At 54.0% G+C, this 18824-nt stretch overlaps 2 protein-coding genes across 6 annotated transcripts; one reads left to right on the forward strand and one right to left on the reverse strand.

Annotated features, from left to right (window-relative positions):
- Positions 1–123: 123 nt before the first annotated feature.
- On the reverse strand, positions 124–3049 carry LOC121670192 (centrin-2-like). Its single transcript, XM_042040072.1, has 5 exons — positions 2966–3049; positions 2592–2750; positions 1520–1648; positions 738–875; positions 124–325 (listed from the first exon to the last, which is right to left on the reverse strand). The coding sequence occupies exons 1-5, from the start codon at positions 3038–3040 to the stop codon at positions 236–238; spliced, it is 591 nt and encodes a 196-aa protein (XP_041896006.1). The 5' UTR covers positions 3041–3049; the 3' UTR covers positions 124–235.
- A 230-nt stretch (positions 3050–3279) lies between these two features.
- Positions 3280–13947, forward strand: NSDHL (NAD(P) dependent steroid dehydrogenase-like). 5 transcript variants are annotated; one of them, XM_042040053.1, is made up of 9 exons: positions 3280–3362; positions 3921–3971; positions 4051–4113; positions 6124–6291; positions 7896–8042; positions 9018–9146; positions 10468–10610; positions 11688–11790; positions 12351–13947. In XM_042040053.1, the coding sequence occupies exons 2-9, from the start codon at positions 3951–3953 to the stop codon at positions 12684–12686; spliced, it is 1110 nt and encodes a 369-aa protein (XP_041895987.1). In that variant the 5' UTR covers positions 3280–3362; positions 3921–3950; the 3' UTR covers positions 12687–13947. The 5 variants fall into 5 exon arrangements, with proteins under 5 accessions (XP_041895987.1, XP_041895989.1, XP_041895988.1 ...); XM_042040054.1 differs by having other exon boundaries at positions 3353–3412; XM_042040055.1 differs by lacking the exon at positions 4051–4113 and having other exon boundaries at positions 3287–3362.
- The last annotated feature ends 4877 nt before the right edge of the window (positions 13948–18824 follow it).

Here is an 18824-nt window from a genome sequence, read left to right on the forward strand (position 1 = left end):
ACGAATGTGATTTGTGAATTTAAAGCAGTGTAAACATCACAATCAGCAGCCACCTCCTGTCTGTAAACAGGGTGGTGCAAACTGCTCCCAAACACCTTTAAAACTTCTAAACAAAAAGCTTCCAACAGAACTGACCTGCATTTTCTGCTGCCTCCAAAGAAACCAAGACACTACAAAAGGGAGGCCCCCACCCAAGGAATACACACAAGTGCCAAGGAATGAATCCCCCTGGGCTTCAGTAAAGGCTGGTTTTCTTCATGATCCTCAGGAATTCCTGCTCGCTCACTTCCCCGTCCCCATCCCGATCCGCCTCGTCAATCATCTCCTGCAAGAGATTTGGGGTCAGCAGTCAGCTGGGGCTTTCATCAGGAACTGTTGGCTTCATTCAGAGTTAGAGCCACTCTTTATTAGCTGTGCTGGAGGGGACAGTGGTGGCTCAACCTCGGATTTCCTACAATCTGCTTTGCTGGGTGTATTTACACAGAAACCTGAGCAGGAAATACTCCAGGAAATGTCCTGGGGGAAACAAAGGGCTTGGAGCAGAGTCTTTCCTTTCACATCCCTGCAACTCCACAAAACTGCAATTTGAGGATCCCATTCCTACATCCACACATGGGCTCAACCCATCCTTGACCTCCAAACCCCCAGACTGCCAGGAATTCCTCCCTTCCTACCAGCACAGAGAGGATTTCCCTCCCAGCCTCAGCATAAAGATCCCCCAAACACCAGGTCCAAACCTGCAGCTCTTCATCTGTGAGGTTCTCCCCCAATTCTTTGGCCACACGTTTGAGGTTTTTGAAAGAGATTTTTCCAGTTTCATCATCATCAAAGAGTTTGAAAGCTTTGAGAATCTCCTCTTTGGAATCTTTTTCAGCCTTAAGGAAGAAGGAACGAGTTTAAGGTAAGAAAGGAGTGGTTGTGTTGTAGGTGACACTCAAAATAAAGTTATAACTGATTTGATGGACTGAGAAACCCTTGGGAACAAACCCAGAGGAGCCCAGCCAGCAGGAATTACACATAAAAGCTGAGAGGAAACAGAGACACAGCCATAATTCCAGAATTTCAGGCTTTCAGGGATTTTTTTCCATCCTGGCTATCCAGGTGTCTTTGGGATTTCACCATCAGGATGTTCTGCTATTAAATATCTGGGTTTTTAGAAATATTTTTCAAAGCAGAGATTTAATCTGTAAATTAGAATTCAAGGAAAGAAAACACCCCCGTGCCAGACATCAACACTCCAACAGCTTCCTGCAGCTCAGAGCTGGTTTCCATCTGGGAGCAGAACCTTTTCCCCTTTTTTCAAACACAAAAATCCCCTCTGGTTGTCAAAGAAACTTGTTCATGATATCATGATTTTAACTTTCCCCTGAAAAATGAGAGAGTCCAGGACAGGGACTACCCCGACTTTGACATGTTTAATTGTTAGGATTAAAGCAGTGCTTTAATCTCCCTTTAATGAGATAAAAGGTCCTCAGCCACTTCAGAATTCCCTTTGTTTGGACCTGTAAAACATCCATACCATTCTCTGTGTCATCACTGCCAGGAAGTCATGGAAGCCGATTTTTCCTGTCCCTTCCTTATCCATGTCTGAGATCATTTTCTTGATCTCTTCTTTCTTAGGTTCAAACCCCAGGGCCCTCATGGCCACCTGGAAGGACAAAATGAGTTATAAACCCTACAAAACCATCAACAGAACCACGGGAGAGGGGGGAAGGGGTGAACTTCCCGCCCCATCGTGGCCAAATGTTCCGTGGCTCCAGGAAAACAGGGGCTGCTCTGCTCTGCACTCAAGGGACACAGGAACCAGGGATATAAACATTCCCATTCTGGAATTGTCCTCCAGCTAACCCAGGAATTCCCTACACACACTCTCACCATCTCAAGCTGGTCAAGCACAGGGAATTTGAAGAGGTTTGTTTTTCGTTCTGGTGCTAAAATCTCGGTGGGGAAATGTTTTCCTCCTTTGGTAAAGGGCCAAGCAGCAGGTTTGAAACCAGATCTCCTCCCTGGGGCCTCGGGGAGCATCTGGGACATCCAGGTGAAGAATGGGAAGGAGAAATTCCGGCAGCAAAGTCAGTCCTAATTTATTGATGACTGTTCTCCCCCAAGGGCTGGGCTGGGGAGGGATCAGAAGGGTTTGGCAATGAACAAAAGGATGAAAATGAGGAACATTGGTGGATTCCACAGCCGGGATAATTTTAATAACAACAATAATAACAACAGCAACAACAGGAATAACAATAATAAAGAAGCATTAAATCCTCTCTAAGACAAGGGGGGAAACCCCCCCCACACACCTTTTTAATGTGCACAACCCCTTTTTTTGATGTTTTATGAACAGAGAAGGAGTCGGGACTGAAAGCACAGAATCACCCATGAATTTTGGGGCAGCCTGGCCCTACACACTCTGGATAAGAGCAGTAAAGAGCTGCAAATCAAGAGAAAAATGTGCTTTTTGCCCCCCAGGTTTTATGCTGGAGGGAGGAGGGGAGAAACCCAGGAAACTCCTGTGCTGTTTAAGGTAATTTTGGCATTCACGGCCCTGTTCTCTTACAACCTCGGTCACTCTGTGCTTCCAGGGAAACCCCGACCTTCAGCTCCTTGACATCGATGCTGCCGCTGCCGTCGGCGTCGAAGAGCTCGAAGGCCTCGCGGATCTCCCGCTGCTGCTCCTCCGGCAGCTCCAGCTTGGGACTCGCCTTCTTCCTCTGGGACGCAGCTCCCAGCGACGACTTCTTACAGCCGGAGGCCTCGGCACGGTACAAGGGGGGCTCAGGGCGGGGGCACCGGCGGGGCTCAGCCCCCTCACTGCCCCTCAGCCCCCTCACAACCCCAGAGTTTCCGAGCCCCCTCGCAGCCCCCTCAGAGCTTCTGAGTCCCCTCAGCGCCCTCGCCGTCCCCTGACAGCCTTTCCACCGCCCCTCCCCGCTCCCGAGCCCCTCAGGCCCGCCCTCAGCGCCCTCACCATGCCGCCGCCTTCACTCCGGCCACCCTCAATATCGCGCCCTCCCATTGGCTGCCGCCCCCACGCCGCTGCCATGGCAACGCGCGCTCCTATTGGCTGCCGTGAGGGCGGAGCCAAGGGGTGAATGACCGCGTGGGAAAAAATCTCCTCCTTCCTTCAACGCGATTGGCGGGAGGGAGGGGGCGTTGGGCCAATCAGCGAGCGGGAGCGGGCTGGCGCGATGCTCGCCCCAGGGAAAGAGGCGGGAATTGGGGGAGTGGGCGGGGTCTGGCGGGAGGCGCGGCGCTGATTGGTGGAGAGCGGGCAGGGGGCGTGGCCGGAGAGAGGGCGGGGCTCACTGAGGGCGGCGGCGGCGGCGGCGAGAGGGGCCCGGGAGGGTCCTGGCAGCTGTGCAAAGGTGCTGGGAGCAGCGGGGAGCGGTCTCTGGGCTGTGGGAGAAGGCCTAGGGTCCGTGGACAAGATCCTGGGGGAATGTGGAAAGGCACTGGGAAGGAGCTGGAAGCAGTGGAGGAGGTCCTGGGGCTGTGGGGAGGGTCCTGGGGACTGTGAGGGGGCTCTGGGATGGGGCGGAAAGAGCTGGGGGGGAGCTGGAGATGCAGTAGTTCGTAAACTGCGTTTGGGAGAGGGATGAGGTGTTAAGGGATAGGGGGGTGGAAGAGGGAACAGCTGGAGGGGGGATCGCCCTGTGCCCCTGCTTTGAAACCAGCTCCGTGTTCCAGGTGGACAGGCACCAATCCCGCCTCTTCTTGGCTTTTTCCTTGGAATTTCAAAGGGCTTTCAGAACAGTAAAGAGAGCCAGGCCAACACCTGCACTTGCTGATTTGGTTTGGAAGAACAGGGAGAATTCACTCCCTCTCCTCATCCTTCTTTAGCATACTGGCTTCAAACCTTGATTTCTCTAACTGGAAATGTGTTATTTCATTGGGAATAAAACAATTTTCTCCCTTTTTTCAAGGACTCTGGCGGATAGTGCCTCACCCGAGCCATGGCCACGCGCCTCAGAGCGGTGAGTTGGGGCCTGACATGGTGCTCTGGGAAGATTTGTCTTGCAGAAACAAATTCATAAACATTCTGCACATCACTAGGGAAGACACGAGGTTGACCCCGCATTAATGAACATTCTGGGGAGAAAAGCTGATTTTCCCAAGGTATAATTTGGATAGGTTACTTTAAAATCGATGTGGGCATGTGTAGCTTGGCTTGCTATAAATATTATCCTGTGCAATATCGAATCGTGGGGAGTTTATTATAAAGTTATATATAATTGTGGCTGCTCCATCCCTGCGAGTGCCCAAGGCCAGGTTGGACGGGGCTTGGAGCAACCTGGGCTGGAGGGGGTGGAATAAAATGAGCTTTAAGGTCCCTCCCAACCCAAACCAGGGGTCCTGTGATTCCTCTGAAGCCTCGGCAGTGCTCTGAGGTTCAGAGGCAGAGGGCAGCATTCTGCTGCCGTAAAACTTCACTTCAGGCACATCTCGGAGCAGTTTGGGTGCTCCTGGTTCCTGGAGAGTTCCTGGGATCAGGGAATGCTGGGGAATTCCACCTTTGGGGTGGAAGGGACCCGGTGGGAAAGGGTACAGGGGAAGACGAGGGAAAGGGGCAGTGGAAGGGAGCGGCTGCCTTTTGAGGAGAGGCTGGAACAGTTTCTGTCCCCTCAGCAGCTGTCCCCCCTCGGGCTCTCCATCTTCACCACACCGCATCCCAGAGGGCCACGTGCGCTCGTCTTCGGAACACTTCCAGGGATGGGGCCTCCAGAGCTCCCTGGGCAGCCCCTGCCAGGGCTTGGCCACTCTTCCAGTGAAGAAATGTTCCCAATATCCCCCTGCCCCTCCCCTGGCCCAGCCTGAGGCCGTTCCCTCTCCTCCTGTCCCTGTTCCCTGCGAGCAGAGCCCGACCCCCCCGGCTGCCCCCTCCTGTCAGGGACTTGTGCAGAGCCACAAGGTCCCCCCTGAGCCTCCTTTGCTCCAGCCTGAGCCCCTTCCCAGCTGCTCCTTGCAGGATTTGTGCTCCAGACCCCAATCAGACTCCCCTTTGCATGGCCCATCCTAAATAACAGGTTGTGCTTTGATGTAGCTCAGGGAACTGCTCGGATTTCTCCTGTGGATAACTTGGCAGCAGAACCTTTGCTTAAGGATGTGCCCTGCAAAGCTTGTGGACAATGGCTGTCTTTGTGTGGCTCGGGGGGTGCAGGCTCCCTCAGGGATCCCTGCAGGGGTGGGGGCTGTGTTACAACCAGGAGTGAAACTGTTCCCAGCCAGCACAGAGCATTCTTTGTGGAAAAGCTCCCTCACACTCAGGGCCTGGCTGTTCTGTGCTGGCAGTGAGGCCTTTGGTCTCAGTCCAGTCAGATGAGTGGCCAGGCTGAAGTCTGTTAATTAGTGACTCCAGTCATTGATTTACAGAGCTTAAAGAAGAAGGAAGGAAGAACTAATGACTGAGAATTAGTTCCTGCCTTTACCTGGTTGCTTTCTTGGCTCTGAGTGTCACAGGTTCTGAGAGTGGTGATGGTTTTAATACTCTGCATTAGCAGTGCCAGGAGGCTGAAACGCATCCCAGAATCATCCCAGAGTGGTCTGGGCTGGGAGGGACCTTAAAGCTCATCCAGTGCCACCCCTGCCATGGCAGGAACACCTCCCACTGTCCCAGGCTGCTCCAGCCCGGCCCTGGGCACTGCCAGGGATCCAGGGGCAGCCACAGCCTCTCTGGGCACCCTGTGCCAGGGCCTGCCCACCCTCCCAGGGGGGAATTCCATCCCAGTATGCCACCTAACCCTGCCCTTGGGCAGTGCAAGCTATTCCCTGTGTCCTGTCCCTGCATGCTGTCGTAAACAGCCTCTCTCCATCTTTCTTGCCAGCTCCCTTCAAATTCTGTTTGCTTCACCATCCAGGCAGAGTTTGTGGGGGCCAATCCTCTTTCCCTTCCCTCCTCCCTGAGCCTCTTGGTTGTGAGGATGAGGATTTCCCCTTCCAAAATCCAACCAGAGTGTCTGCACTCAGAACTCCCTGTGACAGCACCGAGCTTTGATGGCCCAATTCAAACTCCTCCAGTGCAGCTGCTGAGTAGTTGAGCAGAATTCCAGCTCGTTGAGATCCAGGGAGGCTCAGGTCAGCTTGCTGGTGTGTCCCTGCCTGTTGAGGAGCTGTCCCCTGTCCCTGCAGGCTGGAGCTGGCAGGAGCTGCACCGTGATCGGGGGCTCGGGGTTCCTGGGGCAGCACATGGTGGAGCAGCTGCTGGCCAAGGGCTACAGCGTCAACGTCTTCGACATCCACAAGAGGTTTGAGAGTGACCAGGTGACCTTCTTCCTGGGAGACCTGTGTGACAAGGAGGTGAGGGAAGGGCACAGGCAGGTCTTGCACCTGGGGAGGAACAACCCTGGGCACCAGGACAGGCTGGGGATGACCTGCTGGGGTCCTGGTGGACAACAACCTCTCCATGAGCCAGCAGTGAGGCCTGGGGGCACGGAGGACAGGGGGATCCTGGGGGGCGTTAGGAGGAGCTTTGCTGAGAGGCTGGGGAAGGTGTTTGTGCGAGCACTGAGCCTTGCCTGAAGCACTGGAACCCCCGGAGGCCCTGCCCAGGTTGTCAGAGGGGATGCAGATGTGTCCCCCCAACCCTTCCCTGTGGTGTATCCCCAGCACTTTTCCTTGGAAGCCTCTGAAGGGAGCAGGTCTGGTCTCAGATGTCTGGCTTCTGCTGGAAGCTGAAAAGAACGGCACTGGTTCGTGCTAATGCTGTGCATTGCTGTTAGCTGAGATTCACAGGGTAATTACAGCCCCTGTGCTAATTGCAGGGGCTCTCCCAGCTCTCCTCAGCTCCATGAGAAAGGCACAGCCCATATTCCCAACAGCCAGGGCAGGAGGAGGGGGAGCCCTGGCCAAGGCCTGCGTGAGCCATGTGGGAGATGACTTTGGGGCAGTCCCCTGCACTCAGCCCGTGCCATGGGGAGCTTGGAGCCTGCTGCTTCCTCAGAGCCCCAACTCCAGGTAGTCCTGAGCCTCGTGCCTGCACCTGGGAATTGCAGGGAGCTCAGCCTGGACAGCCTCTAGCTCGGGGGAAGCTCCCAGCATCTCTCTGGAAGGAAGAGAGGATGTGGCGTGCAGTGGGGCCAGGACATTGTGGAGATCCTGGGTGCCAACCCCACTCCTGCTGCCCACCTTTACAGAGGGACCATGACTTGAAATGCAGCTGTTCCCATGAAGAGAAGAGCTGGTTTCTTTCCCTCCTGGTGATTGACACTTTACCATGCTGTAAATCAAGTCCCTCTGGTGGGAGAGAATTTACTGAAAGTCCTTGCAAGGAGTTTCAAAGATAAACTGAGACTTCACTTTAGTTTCAATGCTTCCAGATAGTTGTTTATTAAGTCTTATCAGAGGAACAGAGCCACTAGCGTGACCCAGGTACAGCATGGAAGGAGGAGAAGTAGGAGTGAGTCTAATTATCAAGATTTACACGGCCTTTTAAAGATATTTTAACCAATAGTTACTAAAAACGTACATTATTTTCACTTTCCTACCAATTCTTCAGTAACACGGGGGGCAGGAACTGTGGAATTTTCTATCTAATCAATCCAAACTACTTTTACTGCAGAATATGGAGTAGTAGAAGAAGGAGAAGAAGGTTTAGAGAACAACAACAATCCTCCATTTTGGTATTTTTTACTCTTATCTATTTACTACAAAGAGAAGCCCAAAACCTCTGAATTTTTCACCCTGTGCCAATCTCCCATCGTCGTCTGTCACCTCATTCCCACCACTGCATTTCCTAGTTCTTCTCTGACCGTCGGTGATTTTTTCCAAGGTTTGAAGCTAAAGCAGGGCTGTCCGGGGGGTTCAGAACCCCTAAAAGCAGGCAGAGGAATCCTCTCGGCACTCGGGGCTCCCGCAGGGATTTTCCCTGTGCCCCAGTGCCGTGTCCCCGCTGTTTCCTGCAGGCTCTGCTGCCAGCCCTGCGCGGCGTGGCCGTGGTGTTCCACTGTGCATCGCCAGCCCCTGCCAGTGACAACAGGGAGCTCTTCTACAGGGTGAACTTCACGGGAACCAAGGCAGTCATTGAGGCCTGCAGAGAAGCTGGAGTGCAGGTGAGGCGAGGCTGGAAGGGCCCAGGGAGGCTGGGAGAGGCTGCTGGACTTTGTCACCATCGCAGGCTGGTGCCAGCCTCGTTTGAGAGGGGACAAAGGGCTCTGAGATAATGAATTCCCACTTTATTCCATCAAAACCAGTGCAGGAGGGACTCTGTGGGTCTCCTGCTTAGCGTGAACTCAATCCCTCTTTGCCACAGGAAGCCACACTGGGATGTCCATTAAAAAGCCATGAAAATGTCCCCCCACCTGGGAGTCACCCTGCAAGAGGAGCACCTCACAAGTGGCTTTTTCCTGCTTTCCCAAGGGGATAGCCCTGGAGATGGCTGTTCCAGCAGTGGGAATGTTCCTTGCTGTGCAATGAGGAGGAACACCCTTGTGCCATAATCTTGGTGTCGTTGCGTTTAGGAAGTGAACTGCCCACAAAAGAAAGAGCCTGAGGAAGCCAGGCTGCTGTCCAGCAGCCTGGAATTGAAGGTTACATTTTCTCCTTAGGTTATCTGGATATCCCATCAATTTTCATTTATCTCATTTATTTTACATTTATTTATTTGATCCATTTCATTTAAATCATCCCACAAAAACATCCAAGGTTTGTTTTTTTGGTTTAACCTACTGTGACCTGTTACTGTCAAGATGAGCAAATCTTTGTTAAAAACACTGGGTGTTGGGTGCTCCAGGCCTCTGGATTTCCTGGAGAAGGTGCCCCTGGATTGACTGCCTTGGGTGTTTGCTGGAATGTTTTAATCTCCTTCAGGTAGCACTAAATGGTGGGACAGAATGAATTTAAAAGGGGAATTCTCTTACCTGCAGTTTCTGTTCATCTTCTTCTAGACTCAGCTTATTTTCTGTAAGATCAGTTGCTTAAATATCATTATTACCATGATTATCATTATTATCTTTACTCACCCTTTGTAAATAACGACCCTTGTATTTTAGGCTTTAACCACCGGTTTTCTCCCCTGTCTCCTGCAGAAATTGGTGTTAACCAGCAGTGCCAGTGTCGTTTTTGAGGGCACAGACATAAAAAATGGCTCAGAAGATCTCCCCTATGCACAGAAACCTATTGATTACTACACAGAAACCAAGATCCTGCAGGAGAAGGTATTTGGCACTGGTTAAATTGTTACTTTTTGATGTAGTCACTTAATAAAAAGAGAATAAAATCGAGCTGTGGCACGAATTGCCAGAGAGGCTGAATGCAATCCAGTGTGACACCACAGAGGTGGTTCCAGGGCTGCCAGAGGTGTCACTGCCATGGAAGAGCTGTGGGATAATCCCAGTCCTTACCTGCCACAGCTTTGGTTTAAGAGCAGCTGGGGGGAGTTTTTTGTCTTCTCTGCTTCTTTCCTTGATGTGCAGCCTGAGTTTAGAGTTGGGAATGTGAACAAGGAGATGAGGTGGGAGCGTGGCCTGAGCTGAGAGGGGCGCAGGCCATTCCTGAAAATATTAATGTTCAAAAAGATCTCCAGACATCTGAGAGCTCACAGCTTTGGACACTTGCACAGCAGCAGCACCTGCTCTGGCTCCTGTTCTTACTGCTGCAGCATCTGTGGGTTAAATGTGGGATAACAGTGCCTTCAATCAAAGGAGCAGAGCTTTTTGGGATCCTTCTCCCATGGCTTGCATTTCAGTTGTGGGAAGAATCCGCGCTTTTTGTGCCAGCAGGATTGAGAGTCCCTTCCACGCTGCTGCTGACGGTGTGAGAGCCTTGAAGGATTTTCCTCCAAAAGAGCTTAATTAATTTTAATTGTGAAAACATCTGTTCCTTCACCAGCACTTTGCAGGAACTGGTAAAGGGGAAGCTGAGGAGCAGCAATCAAGGGTAGCCCGAATGCTGGTGATTATGGCTTTGTTTTGGGGGAAACTGAAAGGATTCCGAGGGCTTTTGTCTGTGCCTCCTCCACAGAAATTCCAGCAGCTGTTGGAAATGAGCAGAACATGTTGTTTAGGAGCTCCCAGGAGAATGAAATCTCCTCCAGAGTTGCTGAATGTGCTGCTGGAGCTGCCAGGGAGATGGGATCACCCCCTCCTGAGGCAGATCCGGGGGGGCTGGGCTGGGAATGGCTGCTGGGAGGGACAGAGATGGAATTCCTGAGTGTCCTCCTTTGCTCCAGCTGTGCACAAGGAGTTCACGGGGTGAAGGAGCTTGGAAAGCTCCTCTGGCAAAGCCTTCCCTTCCTTTGTCAATTCGTTGAGTGCTCAGCCATAAAAACTGCTTTTTGTCTGGTTTTCTTCTCAAGGAGAAGTGGCAAAGAGACGGGAAGGAAGGAAGGATCACCTGGAAAGACAGGAGGGGATAATAATCCTTCCACAGGCTCCTTCCCAAGGAGATGGGGAGCCCCCAGCCCCTTTAAGGATGGTCTTGGGATGTGTTGCTGAGCTCCATTTTCCTTCCTGACTTTGTCCTCCTCTTTCCCTGCAGGAGGTGCTCAGTGCCAATGACCCAGACAACAATTTCTTCACCACTGCAATCCGTCCCCATGGAATATTCGGTCCCAGAGACCCTCAGCTGGTTCCCATCCTCGTCCAGGCAGCTCGGAGTGGCAAAATGAAGTTCATCATTGGGTGAGCAAGGCCCAGGCATTGCAGAGCTGGGGCAGAATCAGTGCTGGATCTACAAAGCCCTTCTGGAAGGGAACAAAAGGAAATCACTTGTGTTGTTTCTTTTATTTGTCACTTTTGATCCCCTTTTTTCCCTTAAAAATCCTGTGTTAGGGGCTCATTCCCTGCCATGGTGAGTGTCCATAATGCCAAAGGAATATCCATGAGGAAGGCTGGCATGGCTTGAGCTGTCTGAAGAGCTGTGCTGTTAATATGAGGAAGCTCAGATTTTATCATAATTAACTTGCTGGTAATTTAATTAATACGCACTTGTGGTACTTGAGGTTCTGGCAATTAAAATCCCTATGAAGTATGAAATGCTAGAAGTATTGTAATATTTCTGATTACGAGATCAGAGGCATTTGCCTTCTTATTGAGCCTTAGAGCTTCCAGTGGAGCCCTGGAATTTCAGAGCCCAGCAACTGAAACTCTTCCTTGCTCTGAAATCCCAGTGGTGCAACAAGATGAGCTCTAAGCTCCCTTCCAGCCCAAACCATTCCATGATTCTCTGATTGGCTGGACTCTGGAAAGTGATAAGCAGATTAATTTTCTGGGCCTGTGTAGAAATAGATCTCACACAGTGAGTTAAACCTGATCCAGCTGAGGCCGAAGGTGGCTTCTTGGGGGAGTCAGAATTCCTTGAGCCCAGCAATTCCTGGTTGGAAGTTTGTCCTTAAGTGACACTCTCTGTGCTTGTCACCTCTCTGCCTCTGTTCTGCTTCCGTGGATCGCTGCTGATCCCCAGACCTGCAGGGTCTGCAGCTCCCAGACTCTTGGCAGCTTGGGAGGTTTAAAAACGGTGCTGCTGCAGGAATGGCAGCTTTGCTGGGAGCTGGGACAAGAGCAACCCTCCCTTCTCCAAAATAACTGAGGGTAGTCCCACCCTCTGCCAGGGTATGGCCTGGAATGGCAGCACCAGGCAGTGGGAGAAGGAGGGGAACACTTGGGATGAGTTTATCCTGGGTGAAAGTCCTCCCTTTTGCCACGAGCGCGTTTTCAGCCCGGCTTGTCTTGGGGCTGAACTTCCTTTTCTGTGTGCAGGGATGGGAAGAACCTGGTGGATTTCACCTACGTGGAGAACGTGGTCCATGGGCACATCCTGGCTGCAGAGAAGCTGCACAAAGGCTCTGCCCTGTGTGGCAAGGTGAGGAGGGAGGGGAGGGCAGGGAAGGGATCCCCAGCCTCTGCTGGTTCCTGAGTGTCCCAGGCATCCGTCCTCCAGGGGAGGGGAGCTCCAGGTTTTCCATCTGTGGTGGCCACCTGGGCTGAGCTGGATGGATATCCTTAATTTCCTGCTGTGAAACTCCTTGTGAGGGGCAATTCAGGCAGAACTGGGGGAGCCACGAGGCACACATGGGAACACAGGAGCCTCTAGGATGCACTTCAGAACAGGAGGAACTTTTCCAGCTTTTTGTGGTCCCGCTCTGGGCGCTCTGGGGTGTTTTAACCTGTTGGGTCTGTGCTGTGGCATCAGTTTGGGTGACACTTCTGAGGAATCCTGGCCTCTGAAGTGCTGGAAGTAGCTGGTTTGCTTGGAAAAGCAGGGATTCCCTCCTCTTCACACAGAGGTGGGCAGTGCAAAGCAGTTTGTCAGGACAGTGGGGTCATGTCCTGTGCAGGAGCACGAGATGGGCCATCACAGAGCCAGACCTGGGAAATCCACCATGGCTTTAACTCCTGGCTTCTCCTCTCCCTCTCTTCCAGGCCTTTCACATCACCAATGACGAACCAATTCCCTTCTGGACGTTCATGTCCCGGATCCTGACCGGCCTGGACTACGACCCTCCCAAGTACCACATTCCCTACTGGCTGGCCTATTACCTGGCCCTGCTGCTGTCCCTGCTGCTGGCCCTGCTCAGGCCCCTGGTGACCATCAAGGCCACCTTCACGCCCATGAGGGTGGCCCTGGCTGGGACCTTCCACTACTACAGCTGTGAGAGGGCCAAGAGGGCCATGGGCTACAGCCCCGTGGTGAGCCTGGACGAGGCCATCGCCAGGACAGTGCAGAGCTACCCCGGCCTGCGCCGGGCCCGGGCCTGACAGCCCTGCCTGGAGCTTCTCCTGCTCCATTCCCATCACTACTGACAGCTCAACGTGGAGCAAATGGCACCGATTCCCAGGAATTTGGAGTTGTCCTGAAATTTCTCCTCCTCCTCCGTCTCGCCATTCCCTCGTGTGGGAGCTGTGCTAAGAGTTTGTTTCTTGGATGTGACTTTTGTTTGGAAACAGCTGCTGAACTCTCTGCGCTGTGAATAAACACCCTGCTGTGCCCTCTTCAATCCCAGGCAGGCACACCAGCATTCCTGCTCTCCTCTCCCCACCCTTGTCCCGTGTTTTGTTGCTCTGGTGACAGCAGCCACCCCTTCTCAGAGCTGTGGGCTGGGTAACAAACACTTCCCATGGCTGGCTCCCCTCTGGGCTTTGGCTTTGCTCTCCACAAGAGAGCCCCGTGCCAAAAAGGAGTTCTGCCACCTTCTCTTAACTCATTGCAGCTCCTTTGGTTTTCCTTCTGTGATTAGGGGGTGATTCGGCTTCTCACTGAGGCAGCAGAAGGACCCCATGAGGAGTGTGTTCCTTTGTCCATGCAGGGTTTATTTCTGTCCCAAAAGAACCCAAATAAATCCCACAGAGATGGCTTCCCAGCCTTGTGTCCCATCTCTGAAAGGGCAGATCCCACTCTCAGCACAAACAGGATTTTAGTGATTCCCTGTTGGGGGCAGAGATCTTTGGGAGCTGCCTGCCAGCAGCCCCAGCACTGTCTCACCACAGCTCCCTTCCCACAAGGTCTGCAGTGCTTGGAGGATCCTACAGCACCGAGCTCCTCCTCCCTGCCCTGTTCGTGCTGCTCATGGGGATTTCTTTGACCATTTAGTCCGTGAAAAAGCCTCTTTCCCACAAGGAAATGGGTACAAAGCGATGGTCCCCGAGCTGTTTCCTGTGGCTTGTCTGTTAAATGTTCTTTGCCCTCTCATCTTTCTAAGCACTGCAGTTCTGCTTTGGCTTCAAAGGAGGAGTTTAGGTTCGAGCTGGAGTTTCCCCCCCGTGCAAATTCCTGGCTCCCTGGGACTTCTGGTGTTCCAGATTTCAGAAGGATGGGAAGTGCCTCAGTCGCAGAATTAGGGAATCCCGGGATGGTTTGGGTTGGGAGGGACCTTAAAGCTCATCCCATTCCACCCCCATGGACACCTTCTGCTGTCCCAAGCTGCTCCAAGCCCCGTCCAACCTGGCCTGGGACACTTCCAGGGATCCACCTGTGAGCTCAGTGTGCTGCTCGAGTCCCATTAAATGGGTTTTATTTTAACTTCTGTTTTCTGGGAAGTTTTACGTTGGGCTTTTTTTCCTGGGAATTCTTACCTGCTGGTTGACAGCTGTTTTTACCAACCTCGGCCTTGCTTGATCTTGAAGTGAGTACTGGCCAGTTGCTCGGGCCATGCTGGTTGGCACTGGTCAGTCCCCCGGCCTGCTGGGAGGGAATAGGGTCGGGTGGAAGTGGGAGGGTTCAGGATTACCCGAAGCCGAGCAGGAGGTAAATCGCTGAATGCCTTTTGCCCTCTAGATGGCATTTCGCAGCTGGACCCGCCTGGCAGCTCCGATCCACCCCAAAAGGGCCGTGTCTGTGCTCGGACACAGTTCCAGGGCAGGGTCACTCCTCTCCCTGTCCTTGGAGCCTGGCAGGGTGAGGGGTGAAGGTGCTCCCGGAGCAGGAGGTCCTGGAAGCTGCAGTCAGCAGGATCACAGCAGGGCAGTGGGGTTCCCTCACACGGGAAGGGATCCAGAGGTTTGCTGGGATGGGGACAGTCCCCAATTCCCGGGTTGGCACTGAGGGAAGGGCTGTGTCACACCTGGGATGGGGACAGTCCCCAGTTCCCCAGGTGGCACTGAGGGAAGGGCTGTGTCACAGCCGGGATGGGGACAGTCCCCAATTCCCGGGCTGGCACTGAGGGAAGGGCTGTGTCCCCCCCGGGATGGGGACAGTCCCCAATTCCCGGGCTGGCACTGAGGGAAGGGCTGTGGCACAGCCGGGATGGGGACAGTCCCCAATTCCCGGGCTGGCACTGAGGGAAGGGCTGTGTTCCCCCCGGGATGGGGACAGTCCCCAGTTCCCGGGCTGGCACTGAGGGAAGGGCTGTGTCCCCCCGGGCCGGGGCGGCTCTCCCGGTGGGATCAGGAGCTGCCAGCTCTCCTGTGGCTCTGAGCGTTGCTGGCTCCCGAGCACAGGGAACCAGGGAGTGTTGCTGTGCCTCCGTCCCAGCCACAGCACAGCAGGGACCTTGCTGGATCCACGGCCTCTTCCAGCCCTGCTCCAGCCCCCTCCTCTCAACTCGTTTCCCAGTTCTAATAAGCAGAAATCCCATCCTGGGTGGTTTGGGGCAGCTGAGAAGATCCTTCTGTTGTGTCCTGCTTGGATATTTTTGTTGTGCCACCTCTTCAGCACAGGGAGGGCCTGGAGCTGCTGGAGAGAGGCCAGAGGAGGCTCCAGGATGAGCAGAGGGATGGAGCAGCTCTGCTGGGAGGAAAGGCTGAGGGAACTGGGGTTGTTCAGCCTGGAGAGGAGAAGCTTTGGGGTGAGCTCAGTGTGGCCTTGCAGGACCTGAAGGAGCTGCAGGAAACCTGGAGAGAGACAATCCCCAAGGGATGGAGAGGCAGGACACAGGGCGGGGTCAGATGGGATATTGGGAAGGAATTCCTGGCTGGGAAGGTGTGAGGCCCTGGCACAGGGTGCCCAGAGCAGCTGGGGCTGCCCCTGGATCCCTGGCAGTGCCCAAGGCCAGGCTGGACACTGGGGCTGGGAGCAGCCTGGGACAGTGGGAGGTGTCCCTGCCATGGCAGGGGTGGAATGGGATGGACTTTAAGGTCCCTTCCACCCAAACCAGTCTGGGATTTTTGTGGCCCCCAGTCTGCATTCTGTGTGTCTCAGCGAGCAGAGGCTGTGAAGCAGAATTGCCACTATCAAACTTTCCTTCCAAACATCCAGGATCAAATGCAGGTGCAGCCTGTCAGTAACACTCCACAGGAGCTCCCCAGGACTTCAAAGAGTTCCCTGGAGCACTCTCATCAAACTCCTTATCTCCCTCTCTGCTTTCCTGGCTTTTCCTTGCTGCAGCTCCTGATTTTGCTGACCTGAGACTGGTTTTGGCAGTGGGAGAGATGAAGAGAGATCTGCTGCTGCTTATCCTGGAGAAAGGAGAGGGAGGGAAGCGAGAGAGGATTAAAAGTGCTTTTCTAGGTGGAGTTAAGGTAACCAAACCCCCATTTCCCCTCTTACAGAGACTGCAAAGGGAATTGTCCAAGGAATTCCTTTCAGTCTTGCCCTTGGAGTGTGGGGAAAGCTCTGGTCCAGACACACCTCCAGAGAGGAAAAAGGGTGGCTTATGTGTAATTACCAGCAATAGGTAAGAGGAAAAATGGATAAAAGCAGGTCAGAAATGACCCTGCACATCCAGGGAGAGAAAAGGCACAGAGGGCACTGCAGTCCAGCCCGAGCTGGGCGTGCAGGAGGTGTCCCAGACCAGGCTGGACAGGGCTGGGAGCAACCTGGGATAGGGGGAGGTGTCCCTGCCCATGGGGTGGAACAAGATGGGCTTTAAGGTCCCTTCCAACCCAAACCATTCCGAGAGTCAGTGAGGTTTGGGAGGAGTGCAACATCTGCACCCTGCTGTGGGGTCTCCAGACACAGGGATCCAGGACACGCTGCGGGGCTCAAACCAGCGTTTTGGGAAGCTGAGGAAGGGGTGGCTCCTACCCCAGTGCATGCTGTTACCCAAATGTGCTGATGCCAGGGAGCACCAGGACATTCCCACACCTCCCAGCCACGGCAGGACGGGCCGGCCTCTGCTTCCCGGGAGAATTCTCTCCCGAGTTTCGCTGCTGCTTGTGCAAGCCCCGGGCCGGTGCCAGGCCCACGGGGCGGGGGGGAGAGTGGTGCAACCTGGGCCCTGTCAGGGCAGGGGGAAGAGCAGCTTGTTTGCCTCAGAGCCTGCAGGGAGCCTGCAGAGCTGCTGAGGATAAACCAGCATCTCCCTGCTTGCGCCAGAGCGCGTTTGGGGTGTTCCTGGTGGCACCGCGGTGTCCCTGCCCCGGCTGGCACTCGGCCACGGCCTCTGCTGACAAAACCTTTCGTGTCAGTGCTGGCACTCCTGAGCTCCAGGAGTGTGCAGGTGTGTCCGTGGCCACGGGGAGATCGTTGTATTCCAGCAGGGAATAGTTTGGGATAGACAATTCTGAGCTGCTACCTGCTATTAGGAAGGTGAGGTCTGGCGTTCTGGCAGAGCTCTGGAATGACACCTCATGAAAAACCAGTTTGATTCCCTCGTAACAGGTGGGTGTAGTGGTTTTACACCCTGCTACTCACCGCAGCTCTGCTGGGACTCAGCTGGGCTTGGGGTTGGTGGCACCTCTGCAAAGCCCACGGACTGACGGGTTACTCACCTGCCCTCCCCCTTCAGCACCAGGGAGGGGCTGGAGAAAGTGGTATCGGGAAAGCAGGAAATGTTCCGGAGCAGCTCCGTGCTCTGGAGTGGGGTTGGTGGATTTCTCACAGCTAGAAAACACTAAAAAAATGTTAAAGGATGTTGCAGGAGCTGTTCAAACACAGGCGGGGCTGCTGAGGGTGTCTCTGCTGGAGTCACCGCCGCCACAGGAATGATTTGGTGAAATCCCCGTCCCATAAAATTGTCTGCTTGGATTTCCAGGGTGGAGCAGGTTCCTTGCACCCAGCTGTGCTGGAAGTGGCAGCGAGGCGCTACCCAGGGCACTTCTGCTGCTTCTTTGAAATGATTTTTTTAACCCCAGTGCTCCAGGTCCTGTGAGCCCGTCCCTGGCAGGCATCCCCTGCAGCCAGGGAGCAGTTTCTGTGGCTGCAGCATCCTCGTGGGATGGCATTCCCACGTCTCACTGATCCCAGCTGCTCTGCTCTGCAGCGCTGAGGAGGGAAGGGAGGCAGAACAGCAGCAGAACAAGGATCAGTCAGTGCCAGCTTCACGAGACAGGGGCCTGTGTGCTTTTCTTGGAGAGGGGATTCCATGAAAATCCATCTCCTGGTAAAGTCAGATACTCCAGGCTGAAATTTATTTTATAACAATAATGTTTTTACCTGGAGCAGGGGGAAAAGGCTCATTTTTCCTGCTCTCCCGTGCTGCAGGAGTGTGTGAGTGACCCTGGAGAAGCTGTGGGGTTGGGATGGCAGACAGGACCTCACTCCTGCTCGGGGCTGGGCTCAGGCACAGCTTTACCTGAACCTTGGCTCGTGGCTCAGGAGGGGGCCAGGCCTGCAGGGTGGGGGTTCAAGCCAGAACCACTTGGTTTTAACAGATTCAGTGGGAAAATGGAAAAATTCCCCCTTGGATTCTGCTCAGGTCAGATGAATAGAAAAGATTTCTTTTGTTGATTTTGGCACACTCGTGTTTGCCCCAAAGGTGTGCAGGGCACCTGTGCTGCTCCAGGTGAGGCTGCTCCAGCCAGGGAGACCGAGGCTGGTGCCTTTTCCTGGAGCACCCTGAGTTTGTCAGTATTTAACTGGTCAGCATTTTACTCCCACTGTGAACAGAAATCCGGAGTCTTTATCCCCGAGTCTCTGGTAGAAGCTGTCAGCTCCTTCAGGCCCTGCAAGGCCACACGGAGGTCACCGCAAAGCTTCTCCTCTCCAGGCTGAACAATCCCAGCTCTTGCAGCCTTTCCTCCCAGCAGAGCTGCTCCATCCCTCTGCTCATCCTGGAGCCTCCTCTGGCCTCTCTCCAGGCCCTCCCTGTGCTGGGCCCCAGGGCTGGGGCAGCTCTGCAGGTGGGCTCTCACCTGATCAGAAGGGCAGAATCCCCCCTTTTCCTGCTGCCCACGCTGTGGGGATGCATCTCCTAAACCACCACCGACCCGGGCGTGTTGCTGCGGGAGCTCCTCATCCATTTCCCTCAGTGTTTGATATCAAGGTGTTCATAACAGATCCTTTTTTTTGAACCTTCAGCGTGGAACAGTGTGTTCCCACTGGGGAAAAACAGAGCCCCGAGTCCCTGGGTGGCCCTCTCGTGCTCGAGGACCTCTTGTACCTGCAGGGCTGGCCAGGCCGGGTTGTTAGTCACTGCTGTTTCGGGGAAGAACCCGGACAAACCTTCAGCAAAGCCTGGCATGACTCAGGGCTTACTGAAAATAAAGCTGCACCGTCAGCTGGAGCCCTGGAGCAGAGGA

This window comes from Corvus kubaryi, unplaced genomic scaffold, assembly GCF_017639235.1.
Source record: "Corvus kubaryi isolate FWS band 111438036 unplaced genomic scaffold, C.kubaryi_AGA036_p1.0 37395, whole genome shotgun sequence".
Lineage (NCBI taxonomy): Eukaryota > Metazoa > Chordata > Aves > Passeriformes > Corvidae > Corvus > Corvus kubaryi.

Excerpts from the sequence above, each read along its gene's own strand:
- NSDHL (XM_042040053.1), top strand. The coding sequence starts at position 3,951 with ATGGCCACGCGCCTCAGAGCG. Across the intron at positions 6,292-7,895 it reads GAGACCTGTGTGACAAGGAG|GCTCTGCTGCCAGCCCTGCG; the intron begins GTGAGGGAAGGG and ends TGTTTCCTGCAG. Across the intron at positions 9,147-10,467 it reads CCAAGATCCTGCAGGAGAAG|GAGGTGCTCAGTGCCAATGA; the intron begins GTATTTGGCACT and ends CTTTCCCTGCAG.
- LOC121670192 (XM_042040072.1), bottom strand. The coding sequence starts at position 3,040 with ATGGCAGCGGCGTGGGGGCGGCAGCCAATGGGAGGGCGCGATATTGAG. Across the intron at positions 2,751-2,965 it reads GGAGTGAAGGCGGCGGCATG|GCCTCCGGCTGTAAGAAGTC; the intron begins GTGAGGGCGCTG and ends TACCGTGCCGAG. Across the intron at positions 326-737 it reads TCACAGATGAAGAGCTGCAG|GAGATGATTGACGAGGCGGA; the intron begins GTTTGGACCTGG and ends AATCTCTTGCAG.